Source organism: Helicoverpa zea, chromosome 25, assembly GCF_022581195.2.
Source record: "Helicoverpa zea isolate HzStark_Cry1AcR chromosome 25, ilHelZeax1.1, whole genome shotgun sequence".
In the NCBI taxonomy this organism is placed as follows: domain Eukaryota; kingdom Metazoa; phylum Arthropoda; class Insecta; order Lepidoptera; family Noctuidae; genus Helicoverpa; species Helicoverpa zea.
The window spans coordinates 2930293-2948368 of record NC_061476.1 but is presented as its reverse complement, the minus strand read 5'-3'; the positions used below and the strand labels follow the sequence as shown (position 1 = coordinate 2948368).

At 38.2% G+C, this 18076-nt stretch overlaps 1 protein-coding gene across 1 annotated transcript; it reads right to left on the bottom strand.

Annotated features, from left to right (window-relative positions):
- Positions 1–7535: 7535 nt before the first annotated feature.
- On the bottom strand, positions 7536–17828 carry LOC124642660 (WASH complex subunit 3). The gene is made up of 2 exons (XM_047181247.1): positions 17532–17828; positions 7536–9891 (listed from the first exon to the last, which is right to left on the bottom strand). The coding sequence occupies exon 2, from the start codon at positions 9844–9846 to the stop codon at positions 8743–8745; it is 1104 nt and encodes a 367-aa protein (XP_047037203.1). The 5' UTR covers positions 9847–9891; positions 17532–17828; the 3' UTR covers positions 7536–8742.
- Between the last annotated feature and the right edge of the window lie 248 nt (positions 17829–18076).

The following is an 18076-nucleotide window of genomic DNA, read 5'->3' as shown; positions in this document are numbered from 1 at the left end:
AAAATGTGAAATACTGCCAAGTTCGATAAAAGGGGAATGCTTCGCCTATAAAAGAAGTGAGATCTGAATAAGTACCAAGTTCCATACACATACCTCAGTTAAAAATAGTTACTTTTTAATGATGTTACTTGGCAAGTTTTCACGCACCTTGTTATAAACCGACTAAACGCAATGAATCAAGTATTTAATTTTCTATTAAAACTTGCCTTTACCTTGACATAAAGACCTACCTCCATGCCAAATTTCAAGTCAACACGACCATTGGAAGTGGTCTAGGTTTTTGATGAGTGAGTCAGTCAGTCAGTGAGTGTATAGTAAAAATAGCGATTTTCTGACGTCAATATCTCAAGACCTACAATAGGTATATTAATGAAATTTTGTATTTTAGATAAGTGAGGGGGTATCAACAGATACTAGAAATTTGATATGCTTAAATAAAATAGATTTTGAGTTATAGGGGGGTCGAATTTGGCCCGAAATGGTTCGTGTAATATAACCCACGGCCGGTGTGTCGCTTTTTTTGCTCGAACTTGGCGGACACACTGCCGTGTGTCTAGATTAGAGCATAACTGCAAAATTGCAAACTGTTCTATTGAAGAAAACTCGCATATTTAATGGAAGTGATATGAAATTATTGTTATTACGTACCTATATTAATTCATAATAGTAAAGCCTCCGTTGACAGAATTCTCATGAAACCACCAAACAGTTTAAGGAAGTATTCGATAAAAAATTTAAAAAGATAAAAGTTTTGAATAATTCCCGCAAAATAACTAAATATAGAACGATATCCTGCCACACGTCCGTTTCGTGCCATTCCTTCATTACCTCTATGTATTTCTGAACTGAGGTTTCCCTTAGGACTAGGGTAATCCCCTAACTTTGAAAGCAATAGAGTTGACAATATGTATTTACATGATTTAAAAACATTATGCAACAATAATACATGTAATGTTAATAGATAATATTTGTTTACAACTGACGTTGTGAATGTATGTGTTATGTATCAGCTTTATGTACTTAACACTATATAATTGTACTGCATACAGATTATGACGTCGTTGGTTAAATCAATCTATAAAGAGTTTGTTTGAATGCGCTAATCTCAGGAATAACGGGACCGATTTGAAAAGTTCTTTTAGTGATACATAGCCGATTAATTGAGGCAGAACTAGGCTACTTTTTATTCGAATGCGCAGAGCAGTTCCTATGGGAAAACCTCTGGCTAAAGCTAGTGTGATTTGTATGGAAAATATTCAAAGCCGCTGTTGGTTCGTATGATTTTAATCAATTTTGGTTATTTACCAAAATATCCTTTGCAATGTCCACTATAATCTGGAAATAGATAATTATATGAATTATTGTCCTTTAACTTAACTCTTGGTAGTAGTATCAATAATAACAATTGGTCTGTAGGATTTCTGGGTCATCTATTTTAAGACGCTAATTATGTAGACTAGATAATAAGATGCTATTTGAATATTTAACATTATAAAACAGTATTTTAGATACATCACTATTTCTCCCATTGTCAGATATGTAAAAGGGCTAAAGTAAAAGTTGTGTTAAAAAAGTGTTTATGATCACATCACATCATCTTTTCCCAACTATGTTGGGGTCGGCTTCCAGAACCAGCTGAATATCAGTGTTTTACAAGGAGCATCTGACCTCCTCAAGTCTTGGTAAGACTGGATGTCAGATTTACTGGCTTGCTGCGGGTTGTTCGAAAGAGATACCGCGGCCCTGGCACATGAAAGGCCTACGAAGGAACACGACGGTTTTTAGTCAGTAAGAGTCTGACACTCCCTCGCCGCTGCTAACCCACAGCGGGAGGGGTCATTTGATGACTTACTGGCTTCTGACTACCCGTTACGACAACCAACGATGTTCAAATGTCAGCCATGTTTATAATCAATTTAATAAACAAAAAAAAAATTAGAGAAAATTCACATGCCCCGACGAAAAGTTTTCTGCAGTTTTCAAAAACATGCAATCCATCATTGTCTTTGAAACATTTTGTTGACAAGTCGTAATTTGAAATTAAATGCAGGAACAAAGGCGTAGTGGTTATTTCTGTGTAACCGGGTTACTGGTTACGTGGCACAGGTATTCGCGAACAGGAATGTGATGTCAACTAATATTAGATTAGTGACTAACTGTTATCTCAGAGTTTAGTTACGCGTTCTTTGTAGTGTTTGTGATGCTGATAAGTTTAGTCTTCGTGGGTTGTCTTTTGGGTTGAAAAAAAAATTGTTGGTGTCCAGTATAAATGGGTAGAATAATACAAAATTACGGCTAATTTTGGGAAAAGATTATAGATTGATTATCTATAAGTTGACATGAATAATGACAGAGAGGATTGGAAGGAAAATATACTGGTCCGACCCCAGATAACTTGGGAACCCGGCAGAAAGAACCAGGAAGATACGAATAACGCGATATATCTTGTAAGATTTATGTCTGGCAAACCTCTTACCAAGGGATATTATTCTTTTTTCTACTTAGTAATTTCCAATAAGGAAATACTATACTGTTTACCTTACGATAAATATAATGTAAATTAAATCGAACTTGGCGGACACACTGCCGTGTGTCTAGATCACCTGATGTTTTACGTCAAATAAAGTATCGATTGGGGTAGAAACCCATATGCTATAAATCAGGAGATATTACTCAATAGAAAGGGGACAGGATAAGTTGCATGACATATGATGCAATTTCAATATTGCAATTACAAGGTGAAATGTGAAATTACAGAAAGTGGGGAACATACGTAGGACAAAACAGGAGAACATACTCCTAACATGCATTTGTTGTACCTTAATTAAACCACAAACTAACCAATATATTTACCAGAGGGAGGGTCAAAGTTTTCAGTAGTTAACTTGGCCTAATTTAACTTTTAATCGCAGTTTTTAGGTAACAAATATGGTGTAAGGACATCAAGAAAAGTGCAAATCTTTTCCTTTTCCCCTAGCGAAATGAAAGAGCAATCCACAAGGCGGTGGCTTATTTCATTTTAAATAAGAATGTCGGACTATGGTGTGTTAGTAAAACCTACTTTTGTATCAACCGATCAATCTTTGAAAGTCCACAGATAAAATCCATCTACCTGCACACAATAACCCTATTATTTATTCAGACTTAGACTAGACTATCCTAATTCAGATTCAAAAATGCTAGACCCAATAAAACGAACAAACATAGATAATTACAAACCGTCTGACCTCAATGGTTTTGGCGATCAGATAATATAATGTGAAGAAAGTGGCTCAGGCCTTGACCGATATCTTTTTCAAAACATTTTACGATATGTTCTGAAATACTTTTTTTGTGAAAAAAATAGTTAAATTGCGAATTATTGTGTCTAGTCTAGTCTATTGAAGTGGACACTTATGTTAAATAGATTTAAGTCCATAGGTATTTATATTTTTTTTGCGAATGTAGCTGTCTGTATGTATGTTGAGCTTTCACACTAAAACCATTGAATAGATTGAGATGAACTTTGGCGCAGGGTTAGGCGGTACTCCTGAAATAGGTCGTTTTTTCGGAAACATCTAAAACTGCAGCCGGAAGCTAGTTGAAAATAATTGAGACATTTTTCGGGGACAATACATTGTATTCTTGCGTGAATAGTTTTTTATATTTTTGTTTACGAGCATAATTCAAGTTTCTAGACAGAGGTGACATATTTAGAGTGTTCGAAACTAGTGTTTACAGTCTGTTTCAATTAGAATGAATGTTATATTGAAATGTTTGCGGTGGCTCATCCAGAAAAAAACTTAGAGAGGCTTGCTAAAATTATAAAAATGTGAAAGTCTTTTTCCGAGAGGTTACATCATCATCTCTCGAGCCTTTTTTCCATCTATATTGGGGTCGTCTTCCAGAGAAGTTACACACTTTGGTTTAGTTTAGTTTGGTAGAAAAAAATCTCCCCCTAGTTTTCCTGACTACACTTTATTATAAAACTAAGATTTGACCAGAAAACCCTAAAACGACATAACACGAAAAAAAAAAATTTCAGTCTATTTAAATATTTCCATGTGAATAAACGAGTAACTTTTGAGTAATTGCAACAAATATAAAATTGTTCTCGTTATAACATTTGCTCACACAAACGCGATGATTACACATCTTAGGCCTTGTGTTCAATCTGAAGTAGGCAATCATTTGTGAAGAAATGTAGACAAAACAAACTTACATCACTGGGCTAATGTTTTATTATTATTACATAGGTAAAATATACCTAGTGTGAGAACAATCTAGCATAATATTCTTGAGGTAATCGTTTAAGATTGAATTTATTTATTATAATTTTTAGCGTCTAGTAGTGACCCGCGTCCCTTTATCAATAAGTATATGTATAACTTTTTGAACTGGTATTTAATATCTCGTATAATATTAATTATCACATCTGCATCCGAATATAACATTTTAACTATTCATATTACTTAATGTAAGGTGGAAAATATAAAATGGTTGTCGTAATTATGGACGCAGAAGTAACATACTTTTGTAGCTAACTTCGGACAAGCAAATCCTGCACTCGCAAGTCACGGGTTACCAAAGCGATTAGCAAATGTTTTTATTTCAAACTAGCTTCCGCCCGCGGCTTCGCCCGCGTAGAGTTCGGTTATATCGCGTTTCCAAGAGAACTCTTCAAAAGTCCGGGATAAAAACTATTCTATGTTCTTTCTCAAGGTCAACTCTATCTCTGTATCAAATTGTATTAAAATCAGTTCAGTGGTTTAGACGTGAAAGCGTAACAGACAGACAGACAGAGTTCCTTTCGCATTTATAATATTATAGTAGGGATAGGGAAAGGCCTTTGCAGACTCCTATGAAACGTCACACTAGTTGTACGGTTCCAAAGAGTTATTCTCATGGAGAAGAGCCGGCAAGAAACTTCATGTTGTGTTCATACTCCTATTCTATTGATGGCATCAGGCTGCCTTCACGCGCTGGTTGCAAAGAGGCAAGCAGGTTACTGTGGTGTTCTCACAGATAACATCCACTAATTGTTGGTAATTAACACCGTGTAAGTAGATGAAGGTTTGTGTCACAGAACTTGTTGGTAATTTTCATTTTTAATACATACGGAGTGTTTTTTAAGTCGTGGTGGCCTAGTGGGTAAATAACCAATCTCTCAAGTGTGAGGGCGCGGGTTCGATTCCAGGTCAGGCAAGTACCAATGCAACTTTTCTAAGTTTGTATGTACTTTCTAAGTATATCTTAGACACCAATGACTGTGTTTCGGATGGCACGTTAAACTGTAGGTCCCGGCTGTCATTGAACATCCTTGGCAGTCGTTACGGGTAGTCAGAAGCCAGTAAGTCTGACACCAGTCTAACCAAGGGGTATTGGGTTGCCCGGGTAACTGGGTTGAGGAGGTCAGATAGGCAGTCGCTTCTTGTAAAGCACTGGTATTCATCTGAATCCGGTTAGACTAGAAGCCGACCCCAACTAGTTGGGAAAAAGGCTCGGAGGATGACGGAGAGTTTTTTTATTTTTTTTTAACGCCATTGGGCATTTGAAACGCCGAAAACTTATTTTACTTTTAATGTAGGTACCTTATGTAATAGCAGATTACAATTCAATCTGGGTTAACCGTATTTTCCTGCCTACATTATCCAGACCATAATGGTGATTTTGCTATGGCATTTATTAAAATTGGGTCAACAATATAGTAGCTACGTTACAATTTATATGGGACTACACATAGTCATCAAAACATTACCGTTTTTTCTACACGTACTCAGATAATTTGGGTCTCAGTACGATGCACCAAAAAAACCTAAGTGCAATTTGCACCATATAACCACTTCTTCTTCTTTCTCCTGCCCTGTTCCCAAATATTACTTGGGGTCGGCGCAATATGTCATTTTCTTCCATTTTCCCCTGTCACTCGTCATACTGACACTCACTCCCTTCCTATTCATATCATCTTTCAGGCAATCCATCCATCTTTTCTTAGGTCTTCCTCTTCCTCTCCATCCATCTACATTCATACTTAGCACACACTTTGTTGCATGCGTATCATCCCATAACCACTATATACTATTAAATACCTGCGTTCATAATAACCGCATCGCTCCATTTATTTTTATCTTTACTAAGAAAATTCAATTATAAACTGACGTCATATGATGACGAATACATCGATCCTTTGTTATTAGTTATGTTACATGGTTCAGATAATAACTGTAATGGTTGTTTCCGGTAACTATTATGGTTGATTTAAACTGATTTTGTGGTTCTTGTTTTTTCCGGGGTTATTGAGTACCTATTGCGGTCTTTTTGGGCGTATAAGTAGTGGGTGCTACGGCTTTAATTGAACTTCTTCGGCAGGTTCGTTAAGGTAGTCAGAAGCCAGTAAGTCTGATAACCAACCAAGGGGTATTGGGTTGCCCAGGTAAAGGGCCTAGGAGATCAGATAGGCAGTTGCTCCTTGTAAGATGATGTCAGATAAGAAGAGACGTTACGCCGATCCCAAATATATGCAGGTAAAACCGGGGGAATTGTCTAGTATGAAATATAATTTCCTACACTGTCTGTATTCAAGTTTAGACTATGCATTTTTTATAATTACACGAGTATTGAGCAAACGTGCACATTGCACAATTTGATACGAAATGCAGTTCAGTCTTAATCAGCGATCTCTTATAGTCGAGATCAATTTTACTGACTTATTGTTTTTCGAAACTAGGTTAACTTAACAGGTGGATTTAATTTGATTATAGTGTTATTTTTAAATATCTTTTAGGTACATTGTATACCAGTTATATAAGTAAAAGAGATTTTAGTATTTTATGCCTGTCACTATGTGGCACCGTATTTCTTTAAATGGATGAACCTATTTTGATGTAGTTTTTGTAGTTGAAAACTGTTCGTGATACCCAGAAGATAGAATAGAGCTTATGCATCGGGGTTAGGATTTCTTACCCCATTGGGGCTAAGATACATTAGCTCATTTAGCTTCGTCAAGTCAATAAAAGATATATAAAGATATATAAAAGATATATAAAGATATATTTCTATAGTTCGGCCATTCAGAGAATGCGTTCCTGACACGTCGCGATTGAACTGACGACGTAACTACATTCATTGATTATTGATATAATAATGTTGTTTTAATGCTCCTCAATTGTTAAAACGGTAAACAACCAGCAAAAATATTTTTATCGTAACTGCAACGCCATTGCAAAGTTACGTCGTCAGTTCAATCGCGACGTGTCAGGAACGCATTCTCTGAATGGCCGAACTATAGTATAAACCTTCTTTTTCCATAACTAATTATACTTACTTAGTTACCAATACTTAGCCATTTGTAGTTCAGGAGTTAGACCGTAGAAGTCAGGCTGGCAGATGAGGGTATGTTTGTAGTTATGTAATTCACCATGTGTGTTAATTATTATGTTGTCAATCATTGAAATATTGACAAAATATGTATGTGTTTGTGTATTTGCTTGAAAGCCTTTTGCTTGTTTAGAAAATAGGATATGGGTAAGGTAAATGATGAAATAAAATTCATTAAGTTAATTGTAATGTACACAATTTATTTATATCGTATAGAGTTTCTTATACAAAGATAATAAATTGTAAAATCCTCTTTCTCGGTCCGAATAATAAATAAATACTTAGTATACCTCCTCTCAGTCCTATCACATGCCCTTTAGAGCAATACTAGGAGTTAAACTTACAATATTACTGAATACTTGCCAACTAGCTTTCTTAGGATTCGATACATTTCAAAATTTATTCTTGCGTCCTACCATGGGCTTGCTACTCACAACAACTCAGTCTTTTCTCGAACAAATACGTCAAATGCTACGCACTCTATTCAGTTGTCGATAGGAAACAATTGCCTGTCGAGTTGTTGTGACTACCGCACCCGTAGTAGCGACCGTTGGTTGCCGAAACATGAAATCGCCATTTTCTTTTTTAGTTAAAAGTGTACAAAAATATTCCTTTAGGTAGTTAGCTATTTATAAATGTAGGTGTGATTGTCAAAGGCACTGGTATTCTTAATTTTGATTTTAATCAATTACATCTGTTATTATAGACTTTAATGTAGAATCTATTTCTTACAAATTATTTGCGATTTCTCATCAGTTAACCAGAGGACCTATCATCTTTTTGGTTCAAAACTTAACGGGGCAATCCGAAATGAGAAATATACATTAATTTTTATAAATAACCATCTAAGTTGGATTTAAATTTACTTAGATCATAACTTACGAACTACTTATAAGAACATAGTCTTTAGCCATCGATTTTTCACTATCGAGTCTTCGAAAAGATGAAACAGATCTACTTCTTTAACTTAATTACATATACATACATAGCTCATCACTAAAAATGCATTTTTTATATCCTATCACTGAGTAGACACGTTTTATCTGTTCGAAAAGTCTGTAAACCGAACATAATTAGTCTCATTTTCATATGAAAGGGTCCAGGAGGCGCGTCTACGACGACCTGCCACTACTTCTGCCTACCCTACACGAGTACAGACTACACACCGACCACGACATACAACTACTAGGAAGGATTACAAATAGGCGTCGCGGCTTAGCCGCTTACAGCTGCACATATCATACAAATATAATATTCATCTCTTTACAACGTGGTAACTCTTCTACTGGGGAGGGGAGACAGTTTGTACGAGCGAGTGGGAGGCGGGGCGCGGCGCGGCGCGGCGGGAGGGGGCGGCTGCGCGGTCCAGGCGCAGGCGGCGGCAGCTCAGTGCTCGTGCGCGCGTGCCTTGTTCTGGTGCATCATGTTCTTGAGCGTGGCCACCTCCGTGGCCAGCCGCGCCAGCTCCGCCTTTAGGTGCGCGTCCTCCTCCTCGGCCGCCAGCCGGTCCTCGGGCCGCTGCGGCCTGAACTCCGCGCCGATCGAGATCCCGGAGTCTCGCTCGTCACTCGAGCCTTCCCCGTCCCACGAGGGTGACGAGCGGGGGCCGGGCTCCTGCTTTATGTGCTGGAGGGAGAGCAGGGCGCTGGCGACGTCCTTGTCGCCGAGATGGGATTTATGGCGAAGTTTGAGCGGCAGCCCGTTGTTTTCGGGCGCGTACTGTTCGGCGGTCTCGTCCCCTGAGCCTGAGAGGGAGGACAGCTCGTAGGGGGAGGGCACGCGGCGAGATCTGGACAGGTTGAGCACGGAGCCGGGGGGCTCGTAGTGTGCGGGGTGCGGGTAGTACGCCTCGGGGGCCGGTAGCCTCTCCTGGTAGGGCTCGGGCTGGCGCTGAGGCGGCGGCGACGGCGGCGACGCGGGCGGCGCCGGGGGTGGCGGCGGCGGCGCGGGGAACAGGGTGTTGGTGGTCAACTTACTCCTCTTTGTGACGCAGAGGACCTGGTCGCAAGTGGGGAGAGTTGCCAACACCTGGTCTATGCTTATCAAAGTTTCGCCACATATTCCGTATTTTTCTTTTATCGCATCGAGCTGTGCTTTGAGTACGTGGTTTTCCTTGGAGAGCTCGACGACGCGTTGTTCAAGTACCATGTCATTGAAGCGCCTCTTTTCGCGAGAGCGTTTGGCGGCTTCGTTGTTTCTCCTGCGACGGTCCCAGTAACCATCGTCTTTCTTGCTGTCGGGGATGAACTCCCTCTGTTTGCGCTGACCGAAGAACTCTTTGCGCTTGTTGAACTCGAAGGGAGAGTAGTCATTTGGGTCGCCAGGGCTACCCACGGGGCCTTGGCTCTGGTCCATCGGGAAGTGTGGGGACACAGAGTGGCGGCCGCGGGGAGGCGGCGGGGCACGGGAGGGCGGCGGTACGGGGCCTAGGGCTCCGCCCCCCGCTCCACTCAGCAGCTGCTGCTGACTCAGGATGAACTCGGCAACCATGTTTCGGCGGACGTCGATGGGTCCGCACGAATTATCACTGTGGTTCTGAAACAAGCAGAAGGTTACGTTAGTTACAGTTTGTAAAAAAATTCGCTAACCGTTGCAGTTGTCTAAATAATGTAGCTGTTACAAAATCGGTTGGTTGCAAAAACTGAATGTCGCAAGATCCCGCCGCTGCGCTGTTGTTGCACGTGGATCACCTTTGTGAAATAATGTTGCCACATTCAACGCTTTTTACTCCCTTCATGTTAGCCAAACTCATTAATAAGTCGTGTTTCTTAATTTTAGCGTGTTACAATGTTACAAATCCAATTTTAAGGTTACACCGGATTTCTTCCGTTACAAAACTCACTTCCTATTGCCAAACGTTCAGTTTTGCTGTAACTTAGTAACGTTTCAACGAATATTTAAAAATAGAATGATTTCAGAACACTTTTAAAAGTTGAAGACGGTTGATGATTACACGAGTAAATTGCGAGAATAAGAAACACCAAGAGTGATTCAACCCTTTTTATGAAGACGAATTTAGATCAAGCTAGTATTTCGAAATAAGCTTACCATGCTTAAAACACGTGACGGAGTTAATAAATTTCATTGACTAGGGTTAAGTGAACAATAATATTTAGATTTCGTAAGAATCACGTTGATTCTAACGTGGGTTATATTTAGCACAATTAGTGAGCGCGTGATGTGCCCGGACCATCACTCGGTACAATGTCGTTCACCTTTATGTAACGCCCGACTATTCTCGATAGGACAATCGATTTACATAAATCGCTGACATTATTCGATTTTATCGATCAATTATGTGCGAATAACACAGGAAGTGTAAAAAAATGTACCAGTACACATTGTTATCACGTTTATTATCCGAAACTAACAATGGTAAGGATCATTTGTAAGTGCCTATTGTGGCAACTTAGTTTGATTGTTTTTTGAAATGATTTTAAAACAATGAGAGTTGCATTGGGTTGTGCATGGAAAAAAATGTCGATCACGTTTGATAACACGTGGTCAGAACTCAAGAAATATGTGAGACATTTTATAAGAAAATCTACATTTTCTAAAGTTTATATTTGACTTTTTAAATAAAAATATGTCAAAACGTGGTCTCGTTATTAGGACACAAATCGAGAATTTGAATTTCGAATGCTGACCGATTTACTCCTACAGAAATTCAAATTTCGAACTGTCATCCGGCTGCTCGGTAACTTATTTTTTGACACGTCTGCGTTGGTGCATTCGATATAAGTACCAAAACGTCAAATTATATTAACAATTTAAGTGACATGAGTTGTTTCATCAACCATGGTTGCTAAAAAGTCTGATTGTGTTATTGATACGTTCCGTTTCACGACACGTCAAGATCGGTGTCAGTAGGTCGGCCCAGATGCGCCAGCGCTCCGTTATTCCGTCTAACTGTTCAAATAATCACGCCAACTTTAATTGATATACCTACATTGTTATTGAAAAATGACAGTGGGATCTTTGTTGAGCTTAATTAAACTGGATTAAGGTCATTCCGAAAACGAGACTTTATTTCAAACAAATATGTAATCGGTGCGGTATGTGTTACACATTCGTATGAATAAAAGATGTATGTGTGTTCCGTTACTTCAATATTACTATATTGTACAGTTACATATAACTATTCAAATATTTTTTGTCGGCTGGCCCGTTTGGAACGCCCACTTTTTATTAGGTGTTAATTTAAAACAGTATTCGTGATCGTAACACATGGAAATGTTTCGTCATAACTATATTACGGTACTTTATTGGTAATGTGGTCGTTAAAACAAATACACCTAGTTGTAATCTGTGGTCGGAACACGGTTGACCTTTTTAAATTCGAATTAGGAATTTATGTTTCTTCTTTTGTTGCAAATTGGTGGGTATATGGAGGTATTTTGTTATACAGTAAATTATAATGTTTTTGCTCCATTTGCAAAGAGATTAACAGAAAAATGTTGCCGTCCGTTATATCGTTGACGCTTGGCGGAGCACAGACAGTTAAACACCGTTTCCAAACGAACTGTTACTATTTAGCATTGGATATAAAAATATATGCATTGTTAACTTTTTGTCGTTACTTTTTAATGAGGAAATTTGTTTATATCACGTTCTATCTAGCTTGTGTTGGCGTGGCCATTTAATTATGAATTTTACGACCTACACTTTGACTAAGCAGCAAAGATAATATCAAACTAAAAATTAACATTCTTGACAGGCCAATTACCACTTCAACTGCAAACAACTCATCAGATTACCAAAACCGTCGAACTAAAAAAACCGCTAAAATGATGACGACACACTAATAGTAGTTTCATAACAGTATTACGGGTTTTAGACAGCGGTGATGAGCATAAAAACCGTTTTCGGTAATACCGTACGGTCCCAGTTTTCGGATAGCGGTAACCGCGAGAAAGTACTTGATTAGCAATAACTGTCGATTGTCAAAACCCGCTTTGATAGTTGTAAACGTATTGTGTAACGGTTATCAAATGTAGCTCTAGTCATGGGAACTATTCGGCATCGAAGTATGTTTGGTTACTTATGCCGTAACGGGAATCGGAATGTTGATTATGTTCGTAAAACGAGTTGGTATAATGTTTCGTTAATTGCAAACGTCATTAATATTATCTACCTACACCTACATTCGAATTGTGTTAACGTTTTTTTCTATCTAGGGCTGGACCTACGCAATATCGCACGTGTTGTAGGTCGAGGGAGCCGATCGCACTCACACGTGTAAATACTCCATTTATAAAATAAAAATAGCTTTTATGTTGTTCTAAAAGCGTCAGTTTGTTCGTCACGTGTGCACTGTATAGTTTAGTTTATATTGTTTTTTGATCAGCTACTTAACATAGTTATATGGTTGGCGCGTCTGGCATTGAAAAGGTTACGGCTGTTTAAGATACCAATATTTGGCCACGTTTTCCTGAACTCATGTTTTAATTAATATTACAAAAAGACGCAATTTCGTTCGCTCAAGTGTTCGCATAAATTATCATAAATATTGAATTTGTTCACGTGTTTGCAATAAAACGTCTAAAACGTTTCCTATAACTCAGTTATCAGTTGCGTTTCATAATGAGATGAGGTGTCGCACTGACTCATTGTACAAAGTTCTATTGCACAAACACTGATACTAATTTATTTACATTGTCCATATTTAAAGTATTACACAATACTAATACATATAATTATAAAATAATATAGTATTTTGTTCCTGTTAAATTCTGCGAATAATTGCATAATGATGCAAATGGCTGCACACACTAACATTAGCGTCATAGACTAGACACGTGCCAGGACACGAGGTTGTCTATGATTATGTCATTAGAACGGCCATATGAATTAGAAATAGACGCGTCTCGTGCTGTTAATGGAAATGTCTGTTGTTATTTTCTATTAATTGAATCTAATTAATGTTAATGTTTGTCTTTGTTGCTTAACGAATGACTTAAATAATTTTCCGATTTTGTTACCGGAATTTCAACTTGAAATGTAAAACTGAATCTAAATAAATCTCGCTAATCGTCTAACATAACTCAGTATTTGTTGTTCACATGACGTGAACAGTTATCTTTGCTTATCGGCCTCCTAATATTTCAGTTCACCGGATTCTGATAGCAGGTTTTTATCAGTGATTTGGAGTTCCATGTCAAAGTTCAGGCAGCCCTGTGCTGGTGACCTTACGACGTGATTGTCCTACCTGAGTCACACGTGCCAAAGCGCGTTAGGTCACGCGGCCGTGAGCACGTGTGGCGACTGTACTTGAACCTCACGTTGTGTTGCGCAACGAACCGACCCAAGCACGTTTGCTCCTCTCTACATAGTTATATAAACTGCAACGTGATCGAAGAACGTGAAATTTAATTATTAATTGCCTTTAATGGTGGTGCCCTTGGCTTTGACAGTGGGGCTATTGTTTTGATGAATAACGCGGTTATTTGTTTTTTTGTTCGTTAAATCGTATGATTTGGCGCGGAAAATCCCTCCCGCTTGCAGAGGAACTACATTTTGTAGTCTGATGACTAGCAAAGTCAATGTCAACTGTACTAAGAACTTTGAACCGCTGCCATTACAATAAAATCATGCGAAAACTCGCAATAAATCGTTGCAATGTCAAGTTTAATTTGTTGTAGCATTCGTGACGGGTTGCAAATAAATAACTGTTCTCTTGACCTTACTTTAAATAATATGTATAATCGCCGCCATCTTGGAAAAAGTAGAGAAAGTAGTACAGCGGTAACTTTCCACGCGCTTGCCGTTTATTGCGCGGGAAAAGTGGGACGGCGGCCATGTTTGATTTGACGGTTACCGCCAACCATTAATTGATAGAAATATTTTTAACAGAATTATTGCTGTGCAATTGCACAATTAAGATTATCACTGCGACTACGATGGCATATTTTTTATTAGGTAAATGAATCGTTGGCCATCGAATAAGGTTAATAATACTGTTATGATTTCCCGGAGCAAGTGTTAGTGAAAAACTAACAAGAAATAGAAAACTGTTGCATAATGTGCATGACGTTGCCGTTGGCGCCAATGGCTCATTGTCTGTGGTTATGAATTATGTCAAGATGTGAATGTTTTGAAAACTTGGTACTCGCCGAGTCATTTGTTATGTCTTAGAAGCAGTCTACTGGCGGATCCTTTAAGTTATTTTGACTTACAGGCGAGGTCGCGTCTTCTGGATACAATTCAAACATTTTACAAGAAAATTTATGTATACTTGACCGATTTTTCGCGCGTAAGACCTAATTAAAGGCGGGAGTGCTATTTCGGCACATGCGGCCTCTATCGGTCGACTCACGATAATGGTTTGGTGTCAAGGTTACATTTCGTAACTCCGATTTATAAACGTGCCAAGGCCTTTCCGCTTTTCCGGTAGAAATTGTCTTTTTAAATAAAAGATAAGGATTGATAACAATTGTTTGAAGTGAATCAGTTTTTATAACAAAGAGACCTAGTTATTTGTCCTTGCTCCATACCTGCTAATTGCTAGATTATTAAGAATAACTTAACCTATTTCCTTGTGCTAGATTCGTCGAACATAGCGGTTGGTGTTACATAACAAACCTTCGCGGAAGTATTGTTTAAGGAGCCATGTTGTGCTCCGTGCGGTAAGGTCAGGCGACGAATGATAATGTTCGGGTGTATTATCGGCATTGGTCAGGCGTAATATCGACAGTAATTATCATACATGACTCATAGGGAATACCCGGTAAAATAACAACAAAAAATATTACAAATGCATTGGGAATTTGGAGGATTTGATCCAGTTTCCGGCGTGTGTCGCGTCTTAGCGTTGGAGTCATCAATCACTCATATTTGGGAGCGAGTGTCCACGCTGCACGTCACTGGTCCACTTCGTCGCAATTGGTCGTATACACTCACGTGTCCATCACTAAGTGGGTTACAGTTACGCAGTGTACGAGATAAAAAAAATAGGTCAAGTTATCTTTGCCTGTCCTCGCGCCGATGAAATTATCGTTCTTGTTATTGCGCGTGAAAAAAACTCACTTACGTAACCCGTGCGTTGTGTAAAAAGCATAATCCAGGCAAACATGTCGAGGGTTATGTCCCAATGTCATACATTTATAAGTTTTGTAACCCTGGCTGGAGTTTTCTTTATCTTATTCCAATATTTATAAAGCATTTCGGCTAATTAGGTGACGGTCTTCAGTAATGTCGGAATGTGTACTTATCTTTCATACGCAATTTCGAATGACTCAATTGTTTTCGGATATAGATAATTTCATGCCGATGTGTGATTAAATAAACGCTGTGGCCTTTTATATTGCTTTCCGTACAACCTTGCAGCGAGTTCCGTATTACATCATATGCCTTTAATGCATTTCGTGATAAATCTATTTGCCTGTTAGTTACGCCTTTGTGTTCAATAAGTTACAGCTTTATACGTTTCAGTAACATTCTACGGAAGTTTTGTAAACTGTAGACAAAGCTAAAGCAAAAACATATTCAACCTTCGATAGCTGTCATGTAAAAGAAAAATACAGAATTTTGTGTTTGACATCTGTCAGTGGGTTCGTTGAACTCGCGGGTTTTTGGTGGGCTCGTTCGTTTTATGGTCGTGAATGTTAATACGCGTTGTGTGGCGTTTTGTTGCGGATTATTGCGCAATAGACACCCTGTTACGTCACGTTTGGCGACCTTTAGTGGCGATCGATTGGTGCACTAGTACTGCATGTCTAGTGAACAGGTGGCAGGGAAATGTGTTTGTGAGGGTGGGAATAGCTACATGTGTAGTTTATGGTATGAGTCGAGTTTGTATGTTGGTGGTCGTGTTTTGATTTTAAAAATGTAAAGGTTTGATGTAGAAGGTATAGGTACTATGGTTGTTTGTAAGCTTGGTTTTTAACGAGAAAAAATATTATGTGGGCTGTTGTTACAGATTTAACTGCACTTTATTGCTTGTTGAATTTCTATTTTTGCATTTTGTATTTTTTAGATGATTAAAATTGTGTTGATTAGAATTAATTTAATATTTTACTGCACTGAAAAATAAAGTGATTTAAATATTATTTCTAACTACTATTTTTTTTTAAGTAAAAATATAAGTCCATCTAAAAAAATCACATACCTACTAATTTAATAAAAACAAACATCACAAAAAAAACTAGTTTCCGTACATCCGCGGCAAATGCACACCGGATTGGAACCTTGAACCACTTGTGTAAGCGCCACACAATAGCTTACGACAGAACCGTGCCAGCCGCAGCTTACAACACAACCAACGCAATACCGCAATTAAAAACATGCATTAATCGTACTTATAAATTTTGTAAACACTTACGAAATTTCCAGAAAAAAATACAAAAAAAAAAAAACTAAAAAAATATATTTTTTCCAATGACGCAGCAATTAAACGCATTTATCAGATAAATAATTTCTAGATCACAAGCCCACAGGATAGGGCACGTAAACAATCGTTAAAAACAATGTATACGTAGATTAAGACGAAAACATTACCGAGGAAGCACAAACGCAAACAAAAGAATGAAAACAAGGTGAAACGTTTGGCCCGTCATTGAGAATCTTCAAGAACGTAAGTATTGAACAAATAAAATGATTAACACAACCGTTTTGGCACGAATCTTAGCAGACGAGTAAACAGATTTGTACACAAGTCAATGACTTCAAGAGGAAAGAGGAAAAAATTCTAACTGCCAGATTCGAATTCTATGTGCCAACTTTGAATTCTATTAAATTCCGTGTTCGAATTTTAACTCACTTCGAATTTCAAATTTTAGCTAATATTTCCAGAATTCTGTTCTAATTTCAAAAAAGGAACGGTTTTTGAATCATATTCCAAATGGCTGTTTGAAATGCGCATTTGATGAAAACTTTCTTTTTCAGGCCGGAAAATGTTGTTTGTTTTCATTTACATATTTATTTTGTTTGTTTCCCTCGATAACGATTTTGTGTTATTTTCTGAAAATTTTTACTTGTAATTTTATTTCGCGCTTTTTTAATTTGTGGTACATTTGGGAGTTCTGAATTTGGAGGTAGTTGGAAAACAAAATAGGAAATGGGAAATTGGAATTTAAAAGGACTTGTAATTTTTTTCGAAAAGTTTAAAATATTATCCGACATTCAGTTTTTGCTAAAACCTGCTAAACACAATATCAAAAAACAATAGAGATACTTACAAAAATATTTGCGGTGTTTTTGCACTCCTTATCCGGAATTATCCAAATTGTGGGTACGATGTATCATAATCCACAAAACAGTAAATTCACAACGTTCTTTCCGTTCACAGTTAGTTTTCAAAACAGTAAATAATATTCAATATTAGGAAAATGTTTCACTCCCACTTTTCACGTCCTGAATGATTTTTCACTATCACAAATGTTGTTATGACGAAATATCCACTGCGTATGGCGCTATGTAACTCCTCGCTTGGGCAGGTCTGTACTGAGCGAAGTCTACAGTGCGACTAAATTTTGTAGTGGGGTCGCGCGACTCCCAGCCTGCAGCACGCACACACTGACACAACGCGCGAGTGTGAGTCAGCGTGCGCCTGTGTGCGTGCTTCGCGCTAGTGTTCGTTTATTTACGTAACCTGACTGTGTCCGTGTAATAACTTTAGTCGGTATTGAGTCAATGTGTCCGATTTTTTAGCTAATTCGCTCATTGAGTCATGTGTTTGTCGCGTTTTGAGTTTTCCATGAAATTATTTGATTGATTCGATAAG